The sequence below is a fragment of the Gossypium hirsutum genome, chromosome A03 (assembly GCF_007990345.1).
Source record: "Gossypium hirsutum isolate 1008001.06 chromosome A03, Gossypium_hirsutum_v2.1, whole genome shotgun sequence".
NCBI lineage: Eukaryota > Viridiplantae > Streptophyta > Magnoliopsida > Malvales > Malvaceae > Gossypium > Gossypium hirsutum.
Window position 1 is genome coordinate 105,677,178 of NC_053426.1, and position 19,986 is coordinate 105,697,163.

At 34.1% G+C, this 19,986-nt stretch overlaps 1 protein-coding gene across 4 annotated transcripts; it reads right to left on the bottom strand.

Moving 5' to 3' along the window:
- Positions 1–171: 171 nt before the first annotated feature.
- Positions 172–18,349, bottom strand: LOC107886775 (two pore calcium channel protein 1). 4 transcript variants are annotated; one of them, XM_016810831.2, is made up of 25 exons: positions 18,094–18,349; positions 17,828–17,962; positions 16,989–17,132; positions 16,707–16,811; positions 16,146–16,241; positions 15,231–15,361; positions 14,499–14,559; positions 14,167–14,333; positions 13,584–13,689; positions 13,315–13,392; positions 8,653–8,714; positions 7,952–8,024; positions 6,650–6,715; positions 6,422–6,562; positions 5,251–5,308; positions 4,983–5,090; positions 4,122–4,185; positions 3,758–3,926; positions 3,463–3,527; positions 3,174–3,264; positions 2,025–2,111; positions 1,247–1,324; positions 865–902; positions 637–755; positions 172–558 (listed from the first exon to the last, which is right to left on the bottom strand). In XM_016810831.2, the coding sequence occupies exons 2-24, from the start codon at positions 17,951–17,953 to the stop codon at positions 659–661; spliced, it is 2,211 nt and encodes a 736-aa protein (XP_016666320.2). In that variant the 5' UTR covers positions 17,954–17,962; positions 18,094–18,349; the 3' UTR covers positions 172–558; positions 637–658. The 4 variants fall into 4 exon arrangements, with proteins under 4 accessions (XP_016666320.2, XP_016666321.2, XP_040956705.1 ...); XM_016810832.2 differs by having other exon boundaries at positions 17,828–17,989; positions 18,094–18,236; XM_041100771.1 differs by lacking the exon at positions 13,315–13,392.
- Between the last annotated feature and the right edge of the window lie 1,637 nt (positions 18,350–19,986).

Genomic DNA, 19,986 nt, shown 5'->3' on the forward strand with positions numbered 1-19,986 from the left:
CTTTTAAAGGATGGCATTTGATAGATTTTAAGGTTCAAACTGTAATGAAGCGTAGCAGAAGCAGATATTGTTAAATCTATCATCACGTGACTGTTGGTATGTTTTGTCACTGTTTGTTTTATCTCTGTTTTATTATGGATGTTACAATTTGAATATCATTACCATCAGGGATGTTAAAACTTGAATACCACTATCATATATAGATGTTAGATACAACCATTAAACACCACCTTACATACAAACATGGACGAATAATCTTGACATCATTGCGTTGCTTTTGGCTTTTGCACCAGTCTACTACCCCTCCATTAGCTTGCTAGCGTGCGCACGGATAAATAATTACTCTTTCAAAATGATCTCTTTAATTCTTATGGGGAGAATAATCTAAAGCTATGGAAGAAGGAACAATTTTATTTATCAATCATATAATAATATTTATATCACTATCACAATCTCAGAGCTTAATACACAACCTTGGTTTCGATCTAAAAGATAAGTCTTTGCAAGCAGACTTGGGTGTACATCGGCCAAGTTGAACACTTGAAACAAGTGATGCACCTAAAAGTTCAACAAGCCCAAATGAATATGGCTTCATGAACTTCACTCGAGCTTATTGCTTAGAAAGAATTTGCTTACCAGAAGAAGAAATGGAATCAAGTTAGGCATCGGAGGAGGCTGAGGAGTGGCTTTTATCCAGCTCCGCACTCAACATGTGATGTAGAAGGATATCAACTCTTTGACTACGAGTCTTTGTGCTGTGCATCATACCAGGATAAAAGAAAATCAAAATGCAACTTCAACATCAAACAAATGGAGTGAAAGTGAAAAAAAAATTATAGAAATATCGGGACAGAAAATACAAACCCAGCAAGTCTTTTTCGACCTTTTCCTGATCCAGCATCCTGGGAATATGAAATCAGCAATCAGATTTACATCATTTAGATGGATATGTTAACACTAATTTGTTGAATAACGGCCATGATAATGGGAATGACAATTTGCCCATAGGCATACATTGTTACTTAGAAGTGACCTTTTACTCTTCTAAATAGATTAACTTGACTTAATAAACCATGGTTAAGCGGACACTAATGCTAACCTCAAACTTTATGACGCTGAAGAAGACTCATGAATAACAAAAATGCAAAGGTTGCTACAATCCCAACCTGAAAACTCCCCTGGAATACTCCCAACTTCTGCAATAAATTTGTATAGATTTAATGACGAGTTTATAAAATGTACCAACCTTGTCATCTTCTTCACTATTCCCTGATGCCTCAAGATCCATTTCAGCAAAGAATGCCTCCAAGACAAAAGCTACGACCTGAATTTACAAAAGGAAGAAAACTAAGTTTTTTCTTGTTCTTTTTATAAACGTCTTGAACGTACCTTGAAAACATGAATTATAAAGGCATGATCTAGAGAACAGGGAAACAATCATATATCAGTAAATCTAACTCAAATCTAGATGAATGATGATCAAGCAAATAGACATATTCAGGGTAGTCACACTGAAACTTAATATATAGTATCTATTATTAAGGGAGAAAACTAAAGATTGCTGATTAATGAACAGACTTATATTAATCTTATTACTAAATTAATATTCCTTGTTGGGTATGTTCAAATAAATTAATCTAAAAAAGAACTATATTTAGGGATGCTATATTTAACTTGTGGAACTATTAAAAAACACAGGGCCAATCAACTTGCTCTTCTTACTCCCTTCTTCACTCTTTTCTCTTTCCTATTAGTCCTTTATGTTGAAGCAGTTTTAAAACTGTCAAGTCACAAAATGCAAGAAAAAAGACTAAACTGCAAATATATAGAGACCATATGTGAGTGAGAAGCATCCAATTGCTTTTGTACATGTCAATACAAACAAATAAACATCATATAAACATATATGCAAAGCATACTGGATGACAGCATGACAATTAAAAATAGTCCGGAAAGCATTGAAGTATACAGAAGTATTTACAATGTTAAAAAGAAGTGAGAAGGTCAAATATTTCGTAACTTACCAAATTCAGAAGTAACAGAACAGTAACTAGGTAGAAGCTGATAAAATATACAAGGCTCCAAGAAGTTCCAGTTAATTCTTTGTAGCTCTGTAACAGCAATTCAGAAGGAGAATGAAAAATCAATGCCTCTGGGAATGATTATACCATTTGAGTAGAGCAAGATGAGAAAAAAAGAAAAGAACATGCATGAGCAAGCAAAATTCTATAGAACCTGCATAAAAGAATGGCTACAAATGACCAAGCTAAAGGTCATTTTTACTTTTGACCAGAAAGTACTTCATTCCTCAATGTAATAGAGGGAAGCAAAAACTTGAAATATACTACATAGAGTTTAAGCGATATTTGTTGAGAAAGAGTATTCAAGTCAGACGCAACAAACCAATCCACACAGAGTCCAGACAATTTATCCCTCAGTCTCTTCTCTGGAGAAAAAAAATGGTGCTGATTTGTAATTTTCCTCAAATATATTTATTTACTCAATATAAGTAGAGCATTTTAAGAGCAAACAAAAAGTGAAAAGCATTTATTATGCGATCCTCTATACAGTTATCTCCTTTTGTTAGAATTACACTTTGTTTTGTAAGTGTAAAACTGCATATACAATTTTTTGGTGTAAGAATTGGTGCAAAAGGTTTTTGTTTTTTGTTACAAAGAGAACAAAAAAATAAAATACAAAATAAGTCTCTGTGACCTAGCTTTGTATGCATCTATTTTTAGAACTGCCCACATCAGCATGGACCATGCATATCGAATCTGTGCCCCATTTTATGTTAATGTGAACATAGCTTATCAATCAAACAATATCCTGAATAATAATTTGAATTTACTTAGATGCTTAGAAGTTCAAAGAGATAAATTTGCTATAATTTGAATAGGTTCCCATAACTTTTAAACTAACCCATTGCCAGCTCTAATTTAGAAAATATTCTTTTATTCCGCGAGTTAGTAGAGGCAGTAAGAAGAAGTGAGAAATATATGAAGAAGTGAGAAATATATCCAGTAAGTGAAATAGCATAATTCTATTGTAATTGACCAATGAAGCATACATCAAGATCATATATAACAAGGATGTCCCTCTACATGTCCTACACTGTAGCAACATGTTGAAAGAACCAACAAAATGAAGAAATTCATGCAAAAAAGCAATACCTGCATCCACACTTGCCAATTTCCCATCACCAGCAAGTTAAAAAGTGTTACCATTCCATTTGGATAATCATTAAAATTGAAGAGCAAATAGCTGATATAGTCAAGGAAAGTCGCTGAATGTTAATACAGTTTAACAATTCAATTGCTGTTAAAACTTAATATACCTCTAAAACTAAATGCAAAATTTACGAATTCTGTAAATTGCCTTGATTGTCAAAGCATTCTGTTTGATTAAAAAATATACTAAGTGAAGATAAGAAGGGTATACAGAAATGAAAAAAAAGGATACTCATCATCAGTGAGTTCTGTTGCTTCTAGAGCAGGATTCCCAGCATTGACGATCCCACCAAAGATCTAGAAAAATGGTGATAATTTCCATTAGTAACAAATCAGAACATTGATTGGACTGAATAGTAATCCACTATGAAATCTAGAGATCTAGGAATCTGAAACCATTTTCTTTTAGGATAAAAAATTCATGACTACTCCAGATTTTGATATATTGAGGTAACTTCAATAGAATGTTGCATCTGAAAATCCAGGTAGGCAGGCAGATGAAGATGGAAGTAAAATATCCATAGTACCTGTACACCAATTGAGCAATAGATGCATAGGACACAAAATATGGTCCCAAGATATGGCATTAAACTTGGTATTAGGGTTAAGAATGTGGCAACGAAAGCTCTATAACTTCGGACATGCATGAGAAGCCTTATCAATCTTAGCAGTCTGGCAAGAAGAAGGTAGCGAATCCTGTAGACAAGAATGGGAGCAAATGGGATATGTAAAAGCTACTAAAGGAGGAAAAGGGGAAATCCAAAACTAACAATATTAACTAGAATTTATTTCTAACAAGCAGAAAGCATATGTTTAAGGATAAGTGATGAATGATAAGAGGAAAAGAAAATGATGCATCTAATATGCAAACTTTGAATATTTTGTCCTTACCATTCTCCATTTGAGAAAAAGTAAAATTCATCAGGAGATGCAAAAGTTACAGTTTCTCCTATAACTGCAAGCACAAATTAAATAAAATGAAATTCAGCAGCCTATTGACAAATGAAGCATTTTCTTTTACACGTAAAAGAGACATATTAACCCAAAGAGAAAATAAAAGCTTATGTTTCAAAATTGAACGGACAAATATTGCTTATGTAAAACATGCAGAAGTGCACACGCCATTTGCTCTATCCCTATGTGCAAACATTTCCAAAATATAATAATAAGCTTTGCGCATTATTGCTTGATAGTCTCTTAACAGCATGGTTATTCCCCAACTTGTACCTATCTGTTTGTAAATGTATACAGCAGTTCACTTCAGTGGAAAACCACATAACGCAGCAGCATGTTCAATAATATTTTGATCATAATAAAATCATTTCATATCTTCAATTTTTACAGGTTACCTAAAAATTTTATAACAGTCGATATTTAAAAATTGGAATAACATCAACAAAAGTCATTTCCCAACCATGCCCTCCTCTATTATCGGTCACCTAGGAAACTCTAGAATAGGAAAAATGAAAGGATTTAATTAATGCATTCTGTTTAATTTCTACAAGTATTGGCAGTTGACACAAATGACAACCAAGTTTTCACATTTGGTTTAACCAGTAACTAAATTAAGGTGTCATCCAATATTAGATCATTAAACAAAATAATTTCTGAAATTTTCCTTTTGAAAGCTCATTGTGCTATTTGATTTGTATTACTAGTATTATTATTAGAATTTCAAAAAAAAATTGAAAATAAAATTGGTTGCTTTAGTAGATCTAAGTAAAATACCAAAGATTTAACTTGATTAATTACCTATTATCCATGTGATAAGAAAATCGAAGCGATTCTGACCATCCCTCCAATAATTTTCAAAGCCAAATGAATATACTTTCAGTGCCATTTCCAGTACATATATCCAGCCTGTCAAATAATAAGCAATGCATTAAGCACCATGAGATAGTAAGTAATAACATACAACAAGCTAAATGAATCATGCAAATTTATGAATTTAAAATTAAGTAAAATCAGGGAGTTAATCAACAAGCTCAAAAATCTTGACATGCACTAGAAAGGTACGTACCAAAGACAAACTCAACCTCCTGCCACACCTTCTGACCAGAGTTGTTTGCAATATCAAGCTGCGGGCCAATTTATATCAGGGAAATTAGACTGTAACCCAGAAATTAAATTTGGCGATATGTATCCTAGAAATCAAATGATCTGAAGCAAAAATAAGGAAAATGGGTTCACTTCGTTCAGCAATCCATCCAACAACGAAAAAATAATGGTAAAAGCAGACCAGGAAGGTCTTCTGTTGATTTATCAGAATAATGCATAGGCATTTTTCTCTCCTGTTCCTCAGTGTCAGTGGCGCCACTTCCGTACCCCCCTCCATAGGCATCAGATCTTCAGACCATTGCATAAGCTTGAAAAGCTTCTTGTTTAATTTTAAGCTATCTTATAATTTTAGTTCCAAATCAGGTTTAGGTGGCAAACATGAGCCCATGTTGAAAAGAGCAAGAAACTGTGTTAAAGTTGGGAATCACATTGCTGGACTCTAGCTATGGTAGTAGTAAAGCAATAGAAAGCTTCTGCAGGTCATTCATATTTCACTTTGTTAGTCTGTGAATTTGATGCATTCACAACATTCTCGGAATTAAATTGACATATTTTTCTTCGGTCAGCAAATTATTTTTTTTGCCTTAATTCAGTCAGAAAATTAGAATATACATATAAGGGAAATTACATGTAATTTAGATGCATGTCTAGAAAACCTAGAAGTTTGTATTACTCAAATGGATGGCGTACCTCTTGAAAAATGGAATAATTAAGGGACAAGATTTAATCATATAGAAAGAAAACAGAAAACTTTAAGCAATTACTCATGGGGTACTGATTGAGATATTTTTTTTATTTATAACCCTATCTTATTATGTGCTTCAAAACAATTCATCAGAGCCCCCAACTGTGGACATGATATAAGGCAAGATGGAAATCAGCACACGCCAGAGGCAAGAGTTCTAAGTAGTTTCCAAACTCTTAAAATTGAGACAAAAAAGAGTTTTACTCCAATGTGTGAGTCCCTTTTATGAAAGTGGACAACTGACAACATCACCATCAGATAAATGCAAGTTGTTTATTCTATCAAATTGTAAAACTAGTTGCACGAAACAAGGATATAAAAGCACCTTAATTGCTAAACAAAATTACATATTATATATTCATTAGATGAAATGCATTAAGAGGCATACCGTTGTCTCAATGATAACTGCAAACAGATTCAATATGAGAATGAAGGATATTATGTATCCAAATTTGGGACCCCGAACAAAGGCTTTCAAATTTTCAGAGAAAGGCGAACGATAGATTTGAAATCTTTCAAACAAAGATGGCTGCACATCATAAAAAGATTCTGCTGTCATAAATATCTTATCTGTATGAACATGTTTTTGAAAAGGTTAATAGAAAATTGGACTTACAACATCCTCCTTTTGAAATCTTAGACCAATGGCATTGCAAAGATCAGTAAATTCATCCAAGTTGATCTAAAGGTGGAAAAAAGATCAAACTCAGAAACAATTACATTAAATGAAGAATAAAGAGTAATGATATTGTACAAACAGGCAATCCACTGAGCAAAAAAGATATATGAAACAGAGCTCGCATACAAGAAGATATGGAAAAGAACAAATAATGTTTAAAACAATAAAATAGCATTATAGTCTCCGTTGCTTAATGATCTGAAGAAATATATTGAAAGCTCCTCCAAAGTTTCCCTTACAATCGATTTCGTTCATCTGAAAGGAATCAGAGCCTTGTAATAAACAACAATTAAATATTACAGCTGGTCCTTCAAGATCCTTCGATGCCCCAACTAACTTGCATTTTCCTAGGCTTCAAGATACAGCTTTAGTTTACAAATCCAGATTAGAACTAGATTCTTACGAATATCTGAAAGGGCTCTGGAAAGTGTGAGATGGTAATGAGTGAACCTATCCAGATATTATCTTTGTTAGCCATCAACCATATGTCAGGCTCTTTACCTTCCAAATGAACCACCTTCACTTAACATAAACAGCAGTAGCCATGTTCACATCCTAAGATATTTCTCTTTCCATCTGTGCAGAAGGTTTAACATTTATTTATAGATGAACCCCAGCATATAGTTTATTTCCCTGTACAAATTCAGTCCCACAAACTCAGGGAACACAATTGTAGAAGATCCCAACACTGTTCATCACCAAGATAAACTCAGGCAATTTGATGCGCATCCTGATAGAACTCCTACACCGAGTAAAACTGAAGTTGACTTCTGACCAACAAAAAAAAGAGAGCACCAAACCTAGAGAGAATATTAGCTCATTCTCTCCCATTCTAGTGACCTCTTATGTATGACTTACACAAGGCTCTTTTTATACCCTTCTAAAGAAAACTATTCATTCCATATTAATATGTAGAAATTTTACAATTGGTTAACGACACAAACTTCCAGATTTCTCCGTAAGGTTATCCTGCCAAAGATGGAAAATAAATTCTATTTTTTCAATAAAAGAAACAGTAACCAAACCGATCTATTTTCTCAAATTAGAAAACATCAAACTTTTTTGCCCCCACTTTTCTCATTAGAGATTAGAAAATTTTGGTTATGCTGGTATTTGATCTCAACAACTACAATCTCTTCTCATGTATCGTTGAAGTTAACAGCATATACTGACTGATATACAAAAAGGAAAAAAATGCCCAATTTAAATAAAACCAAAATGGTGAAGTAATAAGTATACCTTGAAGTCATGACTATCATCCAGCTCATCAAATATTAACTCAAATTCTTCCCTTGTTATTTTTGGCAAAGACCTGAATAGGATTTTTGACGGCATACTTTAGCATGCACAATATCAGAAGAACTAAAAAATGAAAAGAGGTCGAGAAGTCAATAAAATCAGGAACCTTCATACATTAAGCGACTTACAACAAACTCAAGAAATATGAACTACAACCTGATGAATTAAATGCATCTACATAAATTTGCTTTCACTAATTAAATAAAATCTTTAAGATTTAAGATAAAAGATACAAAGAGAAAACTAGCTAATCTTTGACAATCAAACAAGAGATTGAATTCCTTCTGGTTCAAAATGCTTTGATCCTAATTAAGATTTAACAATGCACTAAACAGACTTAACAAGAGAGACAACTTGTTAATAATGCTTACACATATATCCCCTTATTTGAGACAGTAAATCTTTCCTGCATCTTAAAATTTAAAAAAAAAAAAAATCCTTCCTTCATCTTTTCTTCGTTCATTTTTAACATAATTCACTTTCTTTTACCCCAGAAATGCAAACCTTAAATGACTTAAGCCCAACAGAACCAGCACAATTTCCATAAATCCTACTAGAAACTGGAGAAATATGTATCAATGCAAGAGATAAGAAGGCATTTTACTTCAACAACACATTAAATATGGTGACGTAATTAATACCTGTACTTATTCAGTTCTTCAAACAGATGAATGCATTGCTCTTTGTTTAGGAACCCAACATTCTGCATTTAGAATAGGAGCCCTGATATAACATTCAGAAAACTTAAACAAAAACATAACCACATACTACCCTTTTCCTGAAATGTAGGGTTGGCTACATCAATAAAGTAGCAATAAGGTTTTTTTTTCAAAAATCATGATGACAGACAAACAAGTTAAATATAAGTTGACTGCGGCTGCATAAAAGGAAGGATAATAATACTCCTTTCACAACTCGAATAAAAAAATTTGTATTGTGAAGGAGTAATGCTACTTGTCAAACATTTTTGTCCCTACTTTTTATCCACCTAATGTGGCAAAATTTATAGGATAAATCGAATGGTGGGATCTTCCAATTCATGGATAAGTCAACCTATTCATAAATAAAATATTTGAAGTTGAATAAATTATTAATAAATCAAGTCAAACAAATAATTAGGACAAGTGGTCTCTGTTGCAAAGTCTCTCTCCAGATATAAACATGAAACAAATAATCCAACCACCAAACTCGAGGACATAAAAATTCTCTCTTTATCAACTTTACATAATAATTCAAACATCTGAAAGCATGATAGATTGATGGTAGTAATCTAATTATACCTTTGAGATGCTCAATCACCAGAAGTGTCCCCAAGCTATCTTTCCTGGTCTTACTTTATCCATCCATTCTCTTTCTAATTAGATGTTTAGACAATATCATAAGTCTCTTTATTCATCTTATCTTTCCGATACATTTCTAATTAGGTACTATAGAAGGACTTTTGAAAAAAGATATAGTGAACGAATCCTATATACTTGACATTGCAAAATCTCCACATCCAGATCACAATGTGAAAAGACTGCAGAGATGAAGTTCTGCACGACTTTGACATACAAAGATTTCTAGCAACCATATATTGTAAATAAAGACAGCAGTATTCACACGGAGCAATTTAGAATGTAAAAGGGATATTTGGCCAATAAGTGAATAAAGTACTTGTTGAATATTGGCAATATCCCACATTAGGAAAAGATAGAAATGGAGGGGGTTTGGTTTGTTATATATAGAACCCCTCCCCCTTTGGTTGTATCATCCCAAAATCTTCTCCTTTGTAATATTTCTAGAAGAAATATTGATTTGGTAGTGTCCGAGGACGTAAGCTAAATTGGCCGAACCTCGTTAAATCTCTGGTATTTTATTTCTTATTTGTTTGCTTATATTTAATAGCTTTATGTTGGTTATATTTATTTAGTTATTATTGCTATAAATATCTAAGTGAGTTCTGTCTAGTTGTTGGGTTTTAAGCGGGACCATTTGTGACCCCTCCAATTTAACTGGGAATTTTCTTAGTATAATTGTTGGCATAATAATTATCTAAATATTTCTGATAATATTGTTATTAATATTATCGTCGCTTCCGCAACAATTGGTATCCGAGCCAAGGTTTTGTAGTATGCTCTGTGTTTGCAGCTTAGTCTGATCTTACACATCAGAAACATTTCCTAAAGCTTGTGGGTATTCTGCATTTGGTGGCTATTAAGTAGAAGCTATGGCAAAAATGACAGAAGAAAAACCATCCATATCAACAACTTCCACTTCGTACATTTTGCCGAGGATTGGAACTGCAAATACGAGATTTGTAGTGGAAATTTTTGATGGAACAGGTCATTTCGGCATGTGGCAAAGTGAGCTTCTAGATGCCCTCTTTCAACAGGGTCTAGATATTGCCATTGAGGAAGAAAAACCAGAAGGGGTTGATGATAAAGAATGGAAGACCATCAACCGATTGGCATGTGGTACAATTCGATCATGTCTTTCCAGAGAGCAGAAGTATACATTCAGTAAAGAGACTTCTGCAAGTAAATTGTGGAAAGCATTGGAGGAGAAATTTCTGAAGAAGAACAGTCAAAATAAGTTACATATGAAGAAAAGATTGTTTCGTTTCAGTTATGTTCCTGGTACCACGATGAACGAGCACATTACCAATTTTAATCAGCTGGTGGCTGATTTGTTGAATTTGGATGTGACTTTTGAAGACGAAGACTTGGCGTTAATGTTGTTGGGATCGCTTCCTGAGGAGTTTGAGTACCTTGAAACTACTCTACTTCATGGAAAATCGGAAGTAACTTTCAATGAAGTAACTGCTGCATTGTATAGCTATGAACTACGCCGAAAGGATAAGTTGAAAGGTTCAGGTGAAGCAGCAGTGGAAGCATTGGTAACAAGAGGTCGTCAGCAAAGTCAGTCTAAGGGGAAGAGAAGAAAGTCCAAAGGTCGAGCTGTTGCCAAAGATGAATGTTCTTTTTGCAAAGAAAAAGGACATTGGAAGAAAGATTGTCCAAAATTGAAGAAAAAAGGGAAGACTCCGCAAGATGCAAATGTTGCAGAATGCAATAGTGAAGCAGAGTCAGACTTTTCTCTTAGTATGACATCTTCAACATTATATGCAGATGAGTGGATCATGGATTCTGGTTGTTCCTATCATATGTGTCCCATTCGGGAATGGTTCTTTGAATTTCAAAAACTAGATGAAGGGGTTGTTTACATGGGTAATGATAACACATGTAAAATAGCCGGGATAGGTTCAATTAAACTGAGGAGTCATGATGGATCTACTAGAATTTTGCGGGATGTACGATATGTCCCAAAGTTGAAGAAGAATCTCATCTCTTTGGGGTCGTTAGAATCTAAAGGCCTAGTTGTGACAATACGAGATGGAGTTCTTAAAGCAACTTCAGGAGCATTGGTGATGTTGAAAGGCATAAGAAAGAACAATCTGTATTACTACCAAGGTAGTACAGTGGTCGGGACAACAGCAGCAGCAATTACGAGTACCAAGAAGGACGCTGAGGCAACACAGCTGTGGCATATGCGTTTGGGCCATGCTGGTGAAAAATCCTTGCAAACTCTAGCCAAGCAAGGATTATTGAAAGGTACAAAGACTTGCAAACTTGAATTTTGCGAGCATTGTGTTCTGGGAAAACAACGAAGGGTGAAATTTGGCACTGGGATTCACAATACTAAAGGTATTCTGGATTATGTGCATTCTGATGTATGGGGACCGTCCAAGACTCCATCACTTGGAGGAAGACGTTATTTTGTCACCTTTATTGATGATTTTTCCAGACGAGTTTGGGTGTTTCCTATGAAGAACAAAGATGAGGTGCTTGAAGTTTTCCTTAAGTGGAAAACTAAAGTTGAAAATCAGACAGGAAGGAAGATTAAGGTTCTCCGATCAGACAACGGTGGAGAATATAAAAGCGATCCTTTCCTGAAGATATGCCAAGATTGTGGCATAGTAAGGCACTTCACCGTAGGTGGAACACCGCAACAGAATGGGGTGGCAGAGCGTATGAATCGAACGCTTGTGGAGAAAGTTCGATGTATGTTATCTAATGCTAGATTAGATAGAAAGTTTTGGACTGAGGCTGTGACGTACGCTCAACATCTCATCAATCATTTGCCATCATCTGCTATAAATGGCAAGACTCCTTTGGAGAAATGGTATGGAAAACCTGCTACTGATTATGACACCTTGCGCATTTTTGGTTCTATTGCATATTATCATGTGAAAGAATCAAAGTTAGATCCAAGAGCAAAGAAGGCTCTATTCATGGGCTTCAATGCTGGTGTTAAGGGATATCGTTTGTGGTGTCTAGAGGCAAAGAAGACGATAATCAGTAGGGATGTTACCTTTCATGAATCTGCCATGTTGAATAAGGTAAATCCAGAAGGAGTGAGTAGTACTTCGCAGCAGGTGGAGTGTACTCCGCAGCAGGTGGAGTTTGAGCAGAGTGTGGTAATTCCAGCAGAAGGTACCACTAGTGATTCTTCATTGGCAGATGCAGAGTCAGATGAGGAAGAGGTTTCTACCCAAGAACCTCAACAGCAATCAGAGCCAATTGCAGTCAGAAGGCAGAGACGAGAAATTCAAAAACCTGCTCGTTTCACTGACATGGTAGCTTATGCACTTCCAGTTGTTGATAATATTCCATCCACTTACACCGAAGCCATTCAGAGTTTAGAGAATAATAGATGGTTAGGTGCAATGGAAGAGGAAATGCAATCTCTAGAGAAAAACAAGACGTGGAAGCTGGCACAACTACCAAAAGGGAAGAAGGCGATTGGTTGCAAATTTGAAGACACTATTGAAGTTTGTGTTATGAGAAGATGTTCGAAGATGTGGAATATCGCCAAGGTGGAGATTTGTTGAATATTGGCAATATCCCACATTAGGAAAAGATAGAAATGGAGGGGGTTTGGTTTGTTATATATAGAACCCCTCCCCCTTTGGTTGTATCATCCCAAAATCTTCTCCTTTGTAATATTTCTAGAAGAAATATTGATTTGGTAGTGTCCGAGGACGTAAGCTAAATTGGCCGAACCTCGTTAAATCTCTGGTATTTTATTTCTTATTTGTTTGCTTATATTTAATAGCTTTATGTTGGTTATATTTATTTAGTTATTATTGCTATAAATATCTAAGTGAGTTCTGTCTAGTTGTTGGGTTTTAAGCGGGACCATTTGTGACCCCTCCAATTTAACTGGGAATTTTCTTAGTATAATTGTTGGCATAATAATTATCTAAATATTTCTGATAATATTGTTATTAATATTATCGTCGCTTCCGCAACAGTACTTACATAATCATCAATAAGGTTGAAGGCTTTACACAATATACTTCTCCTATTTCGGTCCATCTCAGAGACTTGTTTTGCAAGCTACAAGAAAAGAAGATTTAAGCACATATGTTTAATCTTTTTTTTCTATTAAGTGACAGTCATCATTAGCAATATTCAAATAATAACTGATCATACAACAACAACAAAAGAATAAAAGGAATATTGCATATTAAATTGGCATCTTTCTCCAGTCTTCATCAGAGTAAAAGTAAAGAGAATTTGCAACCAACCTCGCTTTTGAAGCTATCATATACAACAGCAAGGATCAAATTTGTGACAAAGTAGACCCCAATCAGGACAAATAGAACAAAAAAGAGGCAGTACCAACGAGAGGCCCTGTAGCCAAAAGATTGAAAGATAGAAAAAAAAATCAAAGGAATTATCAAAAAGAATTTAGGCTGTAACATGATCCAAGCATACAACAGAAGATAAACACCCTGCCTTTCTTAAGAAATGCAGATTTTACTTATTATAATTCCAAAAAAAAAAGAGTATAAATAAAGCTGAACTCTGAATGAGTTTACTGTAATCACCAGTGAAAGAAAAATGATAGGACATGGCATAAAATGATCATTACAGAGGAAAAAAAAGCAACTAATATTTTATACACTGCAAAACAAACGAGTGGAACAAGCAGGCACTTAAGAAATATATAAGATTGCAATGTTTCTTGAAATGTTTATAAATGTAAAAATTTGTCTCTATGGGGGAAAGAACCACCATCCAACCAATTTGTTTACATTAAAGAAAAATAACTCCAACCAAATATATTATAATAAATCAATAAAAATCACCATTTAACTCTAAACTTACTTATAAGCAGGTATCCATACATCTGGGTTGTTGGACGTGGTGAATAAAACAAACATCTGATACAACGTGGTACCATATGAGGTAAATACCAATTTGCCCTGTTGTGTATCTTCAAACATAACATATGCTACCCAACTAGCAAACAGAAGAAATAACAGCCACAGAGCCTGCAATGGAAGCAGATGAGACAGTGACTGTGTTCTCAGAGAAAACATAAGCAATATTTACTTATGACCAATAATTTGGGCCAGATCAGAAGGCAAATACATATTGTTTAAAACTAAAATACAGCAGGCATGTGTACTGGTATGGTGCTAAGAGAGTATACAAACCAAGACATTCAAGTACGTTCCAATCATTCCAGCCAAAATGACGATGCTATTTCGTAGTTCCCTAAGCAAACAAAGCAGGGAAAAAGATTAAATGAACATCAACTGAAATCATGGAGAATAAAAGAGTACAACTTCCTTCAAACATGAATATTAAAAAATGGTCGGTAAAATATGCAACCTTTACAATGAAAACGTGATTTGCAATCAAGATTTAGAGACCAAAGTTAAATAGGTTCTCAAAAAGCAAAAAAACTCTGAAAATATTGAAGAATCAAGTTAAATTACGGGCATGACAATCTATAAATGGTCAATTTATGCACCCCAAAGCAGACCAAATTAGCCTTAGCCCAAGAACCAATGAGGTTAGGTAAAAGGAGATCAACTACTCGTTTAAAACTAGTTACATTTTTATTTGTTGTGAACCTTAGCGGAACAAAAAACACCATAGAAAATTCACTACTTAAATTATCCCCAAGCTCTCTCTATGATAATCTTATGGATCTATATGATACTCAGATCAGGTCAAGTAATGAATGGAAAAATATGCTCAGTAGTTCCAAGTTATCTTTTGTGATGCATAATTTCACACGTACATCTACAAACCACAAGCATACACATTTTCGGCAGACTTAAAGCTTAATTCTGGACATGCACATCAACAGATAGATTCCTGTCGGACATATAAAATACAAACATATACACATAAAAATTTTCTACAGAAACAGTCACTACCTAATGCTCAGGATGAAAAGAATAACTCTGACATAAGGTGCAACCCTGAACGGAAGAGAACTCACTGCCACTGGAGACAAATAGAGAGTATAAACCAGTAAATCTGCAACCAAAATTAAGAGGCAGATGACCTGGAAGTAGAACCAAAACATGCATTGTTAGGCTACATCATAAAAATTACAGAAGGGCAAAGCAAACTAAATTCTGAAGAGAACCATGTGGCTAGTATCAGGGGGGAATCAAGATAGTTAATTCTATTCATAGGATTCCATAAGCAAAAGATGCAATTTTAACGCCTCTGAAAGACAATAATAAAAAATCAAAATACAACATGCAAAAGCCAATATCAAATCATAAGCAATGACCAATGACAAACATCATCTACAAGAAGCAGTTCCTTGCACCTTTTTTTTTAACCACTGTTCCTTGCACGTTGGTGGTTTATGGAGGTAAAAAAAAATAGAAGACCACAAAGTCCATCTTTTATTGAAACAATAAGACTTCAACTCCATTGTTTAGCTTCAAAGAAATAAGTTCTACTTAGAGTCCATATAGCTTGAAAGGCTACTAATGTATATACTATGATTGCCTACGGAAATAGGTGACTGTTGCACAAAGCATAAACACTATTTTGGATTTGGCATTTTCAGACAGTATACATGTCTAACACCATATAGAGTATCATCTCAGAATATGCAAGTGCAATTGAGAAGTCCCAAACAGGTCTAACATGGGTATAAAACGTACATTGAAGAGTATAGTTTTGGAATGGTATTCTTGTCATTCTTTCTGTCTCCTAACTTTTTTTTTTTCCCTTACATTCAAGAAATCCATCCATAAGAGAGTTCTATCTGAATACTACGAGAGAGAGATTAGGGATATGTAGTTATCCAAAATAGAATAAAATGCAAGTACCTTTATCTGATTAAGAGGACGCTTCCAATAGATACTGGACCCTTCATAGGAAATTGGGAAAATAGTATGTATAGCAAGGAGAATGAGAGTCACGACCTGCATAAAAATGGAAAACCAAAGGGTTATTAGTGAATTCTAATATGATAGAACACGCATTAAATTGATAATTCCTGGAAGCCACTACTCTTTTACACCAGATAGCAAATAGCATATAGCAAACAGCGGTTCAGTCACTTCAGTATAACCTTATAGAAAGCACATGCTCTCAGGGTACTCTTACACAAGACCAAAGCCAGCAAAGATATGCATTATATATATATCCCCACAAAAGCAAACTAACTAGCAATTAACTTATAAGCATGCATAGTGTCAAAACTGAGCAAATTTTCACTGCTTTGTCTTACTCCCTTCTTTTAGGTACAAGATGTTTGTATTGAGCTATATATCACAACTCGGAGTGATCGGATGGATAAGATCACACAAGCATAACAGCCACTTTTTTTGTGTGGCGTGAAAAACCGGAGAATTTTACAGAAATTATATCTACCTATATTACCTTACCTCATATATAAGAGACTCTGTAGCATTCAAATAAGGCAACTGCCCAAGAAAAAAGTAGTCCCTATCACTGCAAGAATATGAACTACTCAAACACCACAATGGCTTCTGCAAAGAGTCAATCAAGTTCAGAATTAGATAATCATCTTCATAAAATTTCTAGAGCATTTCTTTTTGTTCTTCCATGGTTTTTCTTCTTTCCATCCTGATTTACCAAAAGACCTTGTACGACCTCATTGAAATATAATGTAAATGATAGCCAAAAATAAAAAAAGTTAAGCAAACCTCAAGAAAGTTTAGGACAACCAATGCAAAATAATTAAGGGTCCAAATAATATCAAATTTAATGAACATGAAGTAGAACTTTGCAGCACTTCCAAAGCTTGATTTATCAAGAATTTGTTCGGGCAGACCAACACCATCCTCAGCCTGCAAAAATCACGCCAACCAAATAAGTTCTCTCTTTTTTCTTTTTTTTTTGTCAATTATTTGAATAAAAGGGTAAATCTAGAATTTTGTTACTAATTAATTGTAGTGTTATTGTGTTAAGAATTACTTATTTCAGGTACTGTTTTAACTTTTAAGTATTCGTCAAAGAGAGGATAGGATAACTATAACGTTGAAACGGCGGAATGATAAATAAATACAGATAAAAAGAGCAAATTAATAAAATCCTACCGTACTATTTTACCAAAAAAGAATTGAGATTCAATGATTTCGAATGCTAAATCAAAATGCCAAATTTTCAGTAAGTGATGAATCGATACCGATAGTATTGTTACATTTGATTACAAACTGGGAAAAAAAAAAAGAAATCTTAAAATCTCAAATAAGTAACATCCGAAACTAAACTATCACTATTCAATTTTCTTTTCGGAGCATTTCTATTCATATTTCACATATACTAAAGAGATCTCTCCATGCTATAGATAAATAAATAATTTTCAAAGACATTATCCTGAAGCTACTAAATCTAGAAACATAACTAGAAAAAGAAAACAAGATCTGTTAAAAGGAAGAATAATCAATCATTTTTAAACAAGCTTAAGAAAAAAAAAAGACAAATCTCGGAACAGCAGATAGAAAAGTTAAATTGAGAATAAAAAAGGAAAATAGAAGGTGACCAGATCGACGAGGGCAGCTGCTCTTTGGTAAGGGGAGCCATACGTAATAGCTTCAGAGCGACGATATAAACGATCTCGCCTTCCACCGCCATTACTAGTTTCTCCAAACAGCAAAGGCTTATTCATTTTCTTTTCCTTCAATCACAAACAATGGAGGAGAAGCTTTGATTATGAACAGAGAGAGATTGGATCTCTTCTCTTTTGGACTTTGAGGAGTTGAAATTAAAAAAAAAAACAATGTTGTCAGCAAGGAGAACGTTCGTTACAGTGAAAGGAACGTGGCCTTTGGATATACGTCGATACCATTTGAATCTTTGATTTCCTTTTTCTTTTAACTCAAGGGCTCGAAGATGCAGACAAGTAGACTGTCAATATCTACTTTCCCTTTGGCTTTTATCCTTAAAGGTGTAAATGGATGAGGATCACATACCGTTTTCTACATTATAGTGAGTTGTAGCCTGCGCATTAGTCCATTTGCACATCAATGTTGACAGGAGGAGGTTGGCAGGACGTGACCTGACCGATCTGTTCGTTCTTTTATTTCATTTTATTTTATCTTAATTAATATTTTGACTTTTTTGCTAAAAAAATCCAAATTTTGCCGACATGTCATCATCTATCCGTGTATTCAATATTGTAATTTTTAAATAATTTTTTTATTTTACAGATTTAAAAATTTAAGTTTAATTATTGTATTGTTAAGATTATTTTATTAAAATTAAATTTATTATAATATTATTTTTTAATTACATAATTATCAAGTAAATATTTTTTTAATATTTTTAACAATTGAAATTAAATTTTTAAATTTGAAAAATAAATTATGACATTTTTACAAATAAATGTATAGAGATTAAATTTAAAATTTATTGAGTACAGAGACTTATGGTAGATTTTAACTTCTATTTTTGTAGTGGAGGAAAACATAAACTAGTTACACCAGAACAAATCTTCATGGACTATCTGCTGCACTTGTCTCGGTGGAACATTGAACGAATGAAACCCCAATATTTTTGGAAACGGTGGGATTAGCAGGTTATTTTATCCAAATGACCAAAAAAATTAAAATAACTTACCAAATGATGGACTTTAGATAAATTTTTGAAGCAATCATTGTCTAATAATTTTGTCAGGTGGTTAAAAAATAATTTTTTGAGTGCTGGGATTAGATGACCGACACTTTTATATTTTTTGACCTTGTATTATATAGGTGTACGTTTATACTAGTATTCGAAAAAAATTTAAGTGCTAGCATATTGATGACCCGACACTTCTTTATCAGTTTTTTTTTGTGTTGGTACACCAATGCCTGACACCATTTAAAATTTATAATAAAAAATTAGGTGCTGTGACACTGATGACCTGCACCCTTGTACTAGATTAAAAAAAATTGGGGTGTTGAGACACTGATGATCGGCACCTTAGTACCAAATTTTAAAAAAAAAATTGAGTGCTGAAATACTGATGGCTGACACCGTTGTACCAGATTTAAAAAAATTTTAGTTGTTGGGGCACTAATGGCCAGCACTCTTGTACGAGATTTAAAAAAATTTTAGGTGCTGAAACATTGATGGCTTGCACCCCAGTGTTAGGGCACTGATTGTCGGCACCCTTGTACCAAATTTTAAAAAATAATAATATTTTTGGGGTACTGGAACACTGATGAATGGCCATATTCTTTAACTGTAACTGGTCTACACAGTTCACCATCTACGACAGAGGAAGTCATCAAACCCTTGACGGCATAACTTTTACGGTTCACGTGACAGTATATAATTCAGCTCTGTTAAAACATGACAGTATATAGTTCAACTCTGAAATTTGGTTATACACTAACATATGCAATCCACTACATTACACCTATTTGATGATATATTCTCAAATATGATATTCTCATTTGATGGTACACACCCAAACACTCTTCTTTGATGGTAATCCCAACCTTTTTTTTCTCATCCAATTATAATACCATTACCCAAAGAGTTTCTATATATATAGACTAAGGGGTGCCGACCATCAGTGTCCCAACACCCAAACTTTTTTTTTTTAAATTTGCTATAAGGGTGTTGGTCATTAGTGTCCTAACACTTTTTTTTTTAAATCTGGTACTAGGGTGCCGGCAATTAGTGTCCCATCACCCCAATTTTTTTAAAAATTTG